Source organism: Anguilla anguilla, chromosome 8, assembly GCF_013347855.1.
Source record: "Anguilla anguilla isolate fAngAng1 chromosome 8, fAngAng1.pri, whole genome shotgun sequence".
NCBI classification, from domain to species: Eukaryota; Metazoa; Chordata; class Actinopteri; order Anguilliformes; family Anguillidae; genus Anguilla; species Anguilla anguilla.
In genome coordinates, this window is record NC_049208.1 from 33498261 (window position 1) to 33507540 (window position 9280).

Below are 9280 nucleotides of genomic sequence, written 5' to 3' on the forward strand. Positions count from 1 at the left end.
TTTACCAAGAAATATTGTGTACCCACCATGTAAGTAGGCTTTTGGGTTGTCGTTTGTATTCATTTAAAACAAAGGACACCACAAAACATTCACTGAGTGGTAACAAAAGTGTTAACAAACGTTCAAACATTTGCCTTCCAAAGACAATTGAATTCTGTGACTTGTATATCCAGCTAGGAAAAATGGCTGAATTTAATTTTCAAATCTTTTATCAAATAACTTTTTTTCCAAAATGTTAATTATGGGTCCAGTTAGGCTTAACTGTATGATGGCCACATACCAGCACAGGATATGTTCTTAATTTACAGCAGATTGCTCCCAAGTCCCACTACAGTATATTCCAAGTACAGGTAGTCTCAAGACACAGAGGAACAGTTTTATTGCATGTGTCATTCACTCTGAACCACACTATCACATACAGATTACATCTTACAATACAAAGACCCACACATGAGAACCAGCAATACTGCCAAACCATGATTGACATGAACACTATAAAACACCTGTGTGCCCCCCCAAATAAATAAATAAATAAATAAATATTACCCACCACAAAAAATATAGAGGACTGAATCCTGCTTTGATACAATGGAACAATATTTATGGCATAATATTACTTTTCAACATCGGACTGCTTGCATGTTAATGTGCATTGAGTTCTGATTAAATTAGCACTGGTTGAGAGTGTCTTGGCGTACTACTGCTGAATGAACATCCAACAGAAATCATAGTGTGTTACTGATCTATGTTTATAGAAATCGTCTCCAGCTAGAGCAAGCTGGAGTTGGAGTTGGAGTCATTTAATTAACATGGTACACAACACAGTAGACTGTCAATAATGCTTTGGTTGCTTATGGCTTCTTGCTTTGCTGGCCGTTAATGGGACTTCAGACATGCTGCATGACGGAGACAGTGCTAGATTAAGTCTAGTTGCGATGGTTTTAATAGAAATTAATGGCCTTCTTTGAAAATTCTGCACTGTTGATTAAGGAAGTGTTTCTCAATGAGTGTGCCATAAGAAAGCTTTCAAACTGCAAAACTTTTTTGGTTAACAGTCAGATAAAATGAATGTGGAAAGTAAAGGCATCTGTTTGGCAAGTAAGCCTACAAGATGCCTCATATTAATAAGCGAATCCAAACCTTCTTCAATTACTTTAATAAACTTTGAAAACATATAGCCTGAAATGACTTCTTCATTTTCTTTTTCACACTATTTATCCAATTTGGGAGGCATTTAGTTGGAATGCAATGGTTGCTGGACATTAGCACACACATTTAAGGAACAGAAAGTGCTTCTTGGAAACAACTCTTTGGATGGTTTAATAATATGTTTTTTTTTAAATAAGCACATCACGTATGGCTTGGCCCCAAAAAGGGAAGTCACGGGGTACATATCAACAGAAGTTAACATATTCTAAGACAAGCAATAGTGAGGGATACATGGAGTAATATAAAGGCATCAAAACAGATGTAATATCAGGATATATGCACGTATGCAGTACAGACGGAGCAGGATGAGCTGAGATTATCTTTACAAATTCAACTATGGACACCTATTTGTCTCACGGTTTAAAAAACAAAATAATGTACAAGTGCTATTTGACACGATCAAAATACAAAGTAGAAATGCAATCGTTTAATTTTAAAACAGTCTTCTGAGTCTTCTTAAATGATCACCTCAGGCATTCTACAGAGGAGAGAAACATGTTTTTATTCCATTTCAAAAATAATGAACAAATTATCGTTCTTCTACATTACATTCGCATTTATAGTAATTCATTTAGCAGGTGGTGTTATCCAGAACAATAAGGTTAAATGAACACAAGTATAGATGCAGAAAGTTACAGTGACAGTCAAATCAAAGGCTCATTGAATGACAAAACACTGCAATTAACCTTTTGTCCTGCACAAAGCTGGTCTGAAAGAGATATCACATTAAGTCAGAGGAAGTGCAAAAAAGGTTTTTGTCTTGTAATGTATAATACAGTACTATAATGTGAACTGAAGTACCAGTGGAAACCAGGATCAGAAGATCCGTGAATTTTAAACAGAACTTCTGGCTAAAGGAAAATTTGACTTGACAGAACCAAAATGCAGTTTCAAAAGACAAGTTTTCAACCTTCCTCTAAAGATTGCCTGGTCATCAGAAAAGTGCGAACAGATGACTAACCATCGCTAGTTACAAATTTTCACATTGAGACAGTTTAATTTTGAAATCATTCCATTGTTGTTCTATCTGACCCACAGAATGTATTTGAAGAAATGTTTGTTTAAGGTGCTGCCTAACTGTCAAATTATGATATTATTAAAAAGCCTTCATAGCCCCTTTGTTAAAATCCAACAAAAATCCATTCGCAAACAAAAGGATTGCTTTGAATGAAAATAAGCCAAAGAAAATAACTGCATTACTTGTACCAAGCACTTATAAAATCAGCCTTGCATCAATCAGTCAAAGTCTTATTTTGCACTTGGTAAGCCCAGCTAGACAATTTCCTGAGGCTTCAATGAAAAATGTTTACTGTATTCATTTTTGTTACAGAAATGACCAAATGTAAATGATATAGACATGTTTGAATATGAAGGCAAACTGAATCACTCATGGTACCATCCACACCAACGACAAACGTACACTAATGTTCACTCTAGCCCTCGGAGATCAACAGCATTGCAGAAATTTAATTTCACTTCAAAACTAGAAACCAGTTCAAATCCAAGAAATGTCGTGTTTTGAGATAACTGTGGAATGCGCTGTTCTTGACTGACCAATTAAGTGATAACAATGAATCAAAAACAATGCAACAATGAAAATGGCTCTCGAAGGGCCATAGTTAATGCAGAAATGAACATGCCCAGTGAACGCACACCAACACACTGTCCCCTCTCTGCCAACGTCCAGCTTAGCAGCACTGCATCTCTCACCTGTCTCTGACAGAGGGAGTGCTCTGTAGTGTCTGTCTGCTTCCCTCTGGAGCCAGGGAACAAGGGAGAGAGAGAGAAAGAGAGGGAGCCATAGCAGGGGAAAGAGGCGGGGGGTGCCAGGAACTTCTGTGATCATAACTGTTGGTGAGGGAGAAGCAGAGGGAAGGAGGTTTTGCACAACGTTTCCCAAATTCAAAAATATATTTTCCTATTTTATAATGCATACCAATTCATATAAAAAAATCTATAGTTTTGTATGAGTGGCATGGAAATGATAATGTCTAATCATATGCTCCTTTTCAATTTTTAATGTCTACTGAATTACATTGTCTTAAAATGGAAAATATACAGCAATATGTAGATACATACTTATAGCAAGAGTTAGGCTTACACAATGCAGACCCTCTACACATAGTCAATATAGTATGCACATAATGGCTAAATGACACCAGATTGCTGTTGCTTCCACTCTAGTCTAATTGATGGTGATATTCACAGATAGCACTTACCAGAGTTTAGCTGTTATGATGATTGCTGACACAATTAACACTGAGGAAATGGTCACTGTGACATAGAACTGAGGGTCAACTGAAAGAGACAGAGGTCAGTGTAACCTGTCCCAGTTAACAGGGAAACACATTTTCTATTGCTCTTCCAAAAGGTTCATTTTCAGCAGGCTCAAAGTTAAATGGGGGGTGTCCAGAAGAATTTGGTTTGCACATTTATGTGATCACAGCATGTAGGTCTGGATCCAGTCAACATTTCCCTTAGTTTTGACTCATTATTCTTCATTCACAGTAAAATGTCCATTGTCTGACAGAGTACATACAAGTCCAATAGGGATACAGTAGGATTATGTATTCTGTAAGAGCTGATTTAACACTGAACATCTTTGTTTTCTTCACATGCACAATTTGACCATTTTAGCAATCACCAAAGTGTTGAAAACGTCAGACTTAGATATAAGTTTTGAAGAACCCAGGCCATTGTCTTGTGCACCTACCTTCCTCTGGTTCCTCCTTATTGAATTGTCCTTCTCCAGCTTCATGGTTGTCTCTCTCTCTCTCTCCCAGTAAGCTCTCTTGCGGTCCACTGGTTGGAGCGCTCTGGTGTTGTTTCCAAGGCTTGGTTGCCTTTTGATAATGATCCATTTGTTGGCCAGACACAAAGAGGCTTGTCTCGTCTTCGTTCATCTCTGTGGGACCCCAAACGACCACCCAGAGTGGGGTGGGAGTGGCCTGAGTTGTGACGGACAGCTGAGATGAGAGCGAGCCTCTCTGTGTCACTTTCACCTGCTCCCTTTCATCCCCTTGCTTCTCTGCACTTTTCTGCCCCTCGTCACATGACACGGGGCGAATCGCCACTGCAACCAGCAGACAGCAGAGGGCAGCCATTCGGGTAACAGGAGAGAGGGGGCTGAGACAGAGAGAGAGAGGGGTTAATTAAGTACAGTGGATGGACTAGGTTGTATTCTACAGGGGGAGGGTCAGTGAAGCCATATGCGAGCCTGGCTACCTCTCTCGCTCCTTCTTACCATCTCCCCATCGCTTCAGCTGTTCACAGCAAAGCTGCTCTTTCTGTCATCTCTCCTGAATGAGAATAAGAAAGAGACAGGTTTACTCTGACAGTGGCTGATCAAGGAGGTGAAAGGCTGGCACAGAGAGAGGTAAAGAGGAGTGAGTGAAGAGGATTCCACATGTACAAATAGAATCACACTCGCAAAACCCGACACAGTTTTACAATTTGCAAACATAAAGAAAGATGTTGAACACTTTCCACACATGGCTGAATAAACACAACAGAACATTGCATTAAGCATGGCTACACATGCATGCTGATTCTTCACTTAGGAGACACACAAATTGCACTTGTCAAGATAGGCTGTTCAAATACAGGTCCAATAAATCCTATCATTTATGCATGGCCAAAGACACACACATGCATGGACACGGTATACGCTAACGTGCCTACCTCTCGCAGCAGAAGGAGGGAGTGAGGGAGAGAAAGGAGAGGTAGAGAGGGAGAGGGAAAAAGCATTAGTTGCCTTGGAAACAGAGACATGAGGAGTGTGAGAGGGAGGGAGAAAAAGTGGGAGAGATTTAAATGCTAATTATGCTTTTTTAACGGGTGTAATTAAATGTGACAGATACAGACAGAGAAATGGAATTTATGACAGAAATGGACTGGAGGATTACTAATGTTCTAATTGGTTGAACTTGGTTTTAAGGATCTGTTTATAGGGTTAGAAAGCAGATGATATACCCGTAATTGTCAATTAAGTATATCTATAAAGTGAATAACATTTTTGAAAACAGAAAATGGAGAGTTAGCGGATACTGTCGTAAACATTTTTTTAAAATACCATTTCACTCAAAGGGGGCAGGCTGTACCAGAAACATAAACATCAATATTAATAAAAGCATTAATGTGCCAACATCATGAGGACATTTTCGAAACAAACTACAATTATCAACCGCTTATTACTTACAAACAGACACATGGGGCCTCTCTAAGTGAGGAGATGGGATTATTCACGAGGCAGAGAGAGCGATTATGTACAGTACGCATTCATGTCACCGTGTGGGTAGAGAGAGAAAGAAACAAACACAGGCAGATGAGCGAGAATTTCAGAGACGGTGAAGCGCCAGTCAACAGACATGACAAACAAGATAAATGATCATGGCAGAAGTTCTCAGTTTGTCATGTTTATTTCATGCATGTGAAGAAATATTGACACGGAAAATAATCAGTCATCCTCGCTACGTCTGCCTCCCCGCGCTCACTCAGTCTGTCACATATCATCTCACTTCCCTCTCCCTCCCTTCACCAGCCCGGCCTTTTGATGGTGTTTTTCTTTTCCACTGGGAAAGCTGCAATACAGTGTGTGGTTTACGGCCTCTCTCTGCGGACCACTGAAATGAATATGAACTTGAATCGATATAAACCCTTGAAATTTTCAGCCTAACACGAGTCCTATTGGAGCAATGAGCATCTCGGTACACTATTTATCTGAGTAAGTTCAGTAGGTTCATTGATGCTGTGGATGCCTTGTTGCAATATGAAGCACGGTTAATCACATTCTCTAGAATTCTCCATAGTTCACGCAACTATACTGCTAATATAATCATAAACCAGATGACCACGTCATTTGAGAAGCAGCTGAGCAAAAATGATTTTGTTCCTTTCTGAGTTAACTGCATTAGAAGACAGCTATACTGATCAGTCTGTCACCTCAGAGGAATAAATACACTTGGCTGTAAAATATTTATTTCTACTTATTGCTGCCCTGGTTATTATTCCCAGTGAAATATTCCGAACACCTTGGATTGTTTTTGTTAATTTATTTAATCATTTGTATAATTTATTTTAGGACTTTTAAGCTGTGTTTATATTTACAGTAGCACAAATACATTTAATAAATGCCTCAATGTTATAGAATAAATTCTACTTCCCTTTTTAAACTCGAAAACATGAAAAATATATTTTTGAAGAATACTTGTTTGTTCATTAAAGAATTAAGATTTTTTATGTTGTTTTGTCTTCAGCATATTTAATTTAAAAAGAGACACTATGAGGTTAAAGTGCAGACAGTCTAATTTGAGGGCATCCATCCATATCAGATTATTCTTGTAGGAATTACAGCCCTTTTTATACATAGTTCCCCCATTTTAGGGGACCAAGAGCAATTTGTCCATAAATCTTCGTTCCAGAAGTACAGTTTTTCTTTTATGTACTTTTTTGATACTTAAAAAAAAAAAAACGCAAACTCTAACCTGTCCATTTTGTTCTTGAGGCTTATCTGTGGTTTTCATCTTGTGGTGAACCCTCTGAGGTTTTCTGGTATAGTCATTTCTTTAGGGTAGCCTTTGATACATCTATGCTTACATCCTAGTAAGTGTTCTTGATCTATTTGACAGCTGAAAGGGTTTTTTTCTTCACAATCCAAAATATTCTTCAGTCATTCTTGCTTCGAGACAATCTACCAAACAGTTGATTTCGACACACCCAATGTTTTGGTTATGTCTCTGATCAACTTGTTCTGATTTTTCAGCCTCACAATGCTTTACTCCCATTGAGACTTCTTTGGTAATCATGTTGAGAGACAATAGTAACAGACTCCAAATGCCAATGGCAAATCTAGAATCAACTCTAGACCTGTTGTGAGCTTTCTTTGCATGAAATAATGATGCATCGACACACATCTGGCCAAGAAATAGCAGCGCAGCCAATTGTCTGATTACTTTTGGTCCCATAAAATAGGAAGACTATATATAAAAACACATATAAATACCCTACATTTTAAATTAAAAGTCTGCATTTTAACATCATATTCATAGTTTCATCATTTCATTTCATTTCAAATCCAATGTCCTGGAGTACAGAGTCAAAACTGTCTCACTGTCCAAATGCATTACATTACAGGCATTAACAGACGCTCTTATCCAGAGTGACTTACACAACTTTTAAAATTTTTTTTACATATACATTGCATCCATTTATATAGCTGGATATATACTGAAGCAATGCAGGTTAAGTACAACGGCAGTGTCCTACCTAGAAATTGAACATGTGCCATTCTGGTTACAAGACCAACTCCTTACTCATTATACTACACTGCCGCCACAAATGCTTACAGACTATACTGTGTGTGTGTGTGTGTGTGTATGGGACAAGTATGAGTAATGGATGAATCAATTACTTGTTGGACACGTGCAACTATGAGTAGGCTCTATTTATTCATTTAAAATATGTAAAAAAGTGAGGCATTAAAATAGAGCATATTTCTTTATCTAATACAAATAGAATAAAGCAAATATATATTTTGAAACACATGTTTTGATTACTTTTGGCTTACTTTTTGTTGGTCAGCTGTTGTACAGTATAAGCGGGACAATGTCCGAAGGGCTGGGCATTAGGCAGTTTAAATGCCCTGCGATGAGGCAAATTTATTTTAGTCCTGCATCAGGCATTCATCTACAGATCGTTTATGGCGTGTTGTCACTAGATTGTAAATATTATTTTTGTTATTTTTTGAATTGATTGCTTGTGTACACATGGAGTGTTGTAACTATCTGTCTTCCACTTTTCTTTGCTTTGTCCCCCGATGTAAATAGTTCACAACAATGATATGAATTTATTTATTTTATTTTATTTTTTTAAATGATTCATAAAAAAACAGGTAATCTATGGGAATTATTGAGAAAGATCTGGTATGAAATGGAAGGTGAGGTGTTGCATAAACTGGTGGAATCTCTACCAAGCAAAGTGAAGGCAGTAACCAAGGCATAAGGTGGACACCAAGCATTAAGCATTTGGTCAAATATTTTTGACCAAAAATAAATACTGACACACTTTTTAGATTAATTTTTTTTTTTCATTATGTATTTCTGAATGAGGAGTATAAACAGAGTATCGTAATTTTATTAGCCCTTGATAAATAATGTCTACACATATAAACAGTGCAATACTGCATAATACATATTATTAAGTGACCCTGTGGTCTTGTCTAAATTTGGCAGATTAAAGCTTTGAATCTCTGAATATGCCACTGCATGTTACCACATACAGGCTTGTTATGGCTCACTGTCTCCCCAAGAGTTCTTTGGTGTAGACAGTGTCTTAGCTAGCATCAATCATTATTCATTATCTCAGGCACTCTTCTCATACAGACAGAAGCAGTATATTTTTCTGCAGCAATTTGGGCCAAAATTAAAGAGGGGGAGGCCACATCAGCAGTGCCCCACTAGGATTTGAACATATATCCTTCTGTTTTCAAGCACATTTGTAACAGTGAAGCCCACAATGGAGGCAGTGAGATGTAATCGATCGCAACTGCAACAATGACTTAAATCATTCAAAATAAAAATGACCAATAAAATAAAATGAAGACGTATGGCGATCTGTGTTTTCTTAAACTACTATTAAATGATGACTTCTGTGGAAGTGCACATTAAAACGTTATTATAGCTATGATGCGTTTTTAATTATATGTCGCCCCCTGACGGCCATTCGTCTTCATTTCAGTACAGTAGGGTGAAGCTATTGCCATGTCATGCGTTTTTCCCCCCAAATTTATCCCCGTTTTACGATAAGTGATCCAGTCTGACATACAGTACTAACTCGTGTTTCCAAACATTCTCAGTGCTGGTTAGTCAGTACAGTCTAGAGCCCCTGATACATCACAGAAAGGGCAATGCATGCACAATGTATTCGTGTTGGATGAAACAGCTTTTAATAAATCATAATTTTCAAATTTACAAAAGGCAATCAGTGGCACTGTCATTTAAAGCTTTGCAACGAGCCTGAGTGATTCTTTTCGACCCAATTCACCGGAAGTTGCCTCAGCATTAACCAGTATGCT

General features: G+C 37.9%; 1 protein-coding gene across 2 annotated transcripts; it reads right to left on the reverse strand.

Moving 5' to 3' along the window:
- Positions 1-356: 356 nt before the first annotated feature.
- Positions 357-4959, reverse strand: LOC118233128. 2 transcript variants are annotated; one of them, XM_035428504.1, is made up of 6 exons: positions 4891-4959; positions 4454-4508; positions 3923-4335; positions 3429-3507; positions 2920-3057; positions 357-1687 (listed from the first exon to the last, which is right to left on the reverse strand). In XM_035428504.1, exons 2-6 carry the CDS (start codon positions 4462-4464, stop codon positions 1666-1668), a joined length of 663 nt encoding a protein of 220 aa, XP_035284395.1. In that variant the 5' UTR covers positions 4465-4508; positions 4891-4959; the 3' UTR covers positions 357-1665. The 2 variants fall into 2 exon arrangements, with proteins under 2 accessions (XP_035284395.1, XP_035284396.1); XM_035428505.1 differs by having other exon boundaries at positions 4435-4508; positions 4891-4907.
- Positions 4960-9280: the final 4321 nt, after the last annotated feature.

Bases quoted from the DNA above. Each gene is read 5' to 3' on its own strand.
- LOC118233128 (XM_035428504.1), bottom strand. The intron at 3,058-3,428 runs GTAAGTGCTATC...CCTCACCAACAG, and splicing joins ATCATAACAGCTAAACTCTG to TTATGATCACAGAAGTTCCT. The intron at 1,688-2,919 runs GTGAGAGATGCA...TCTCCTCTGTAG, and splicing joins ACTCCCTCTGTCAGAGACAG to AATGCCTGAGGTGATCATTT.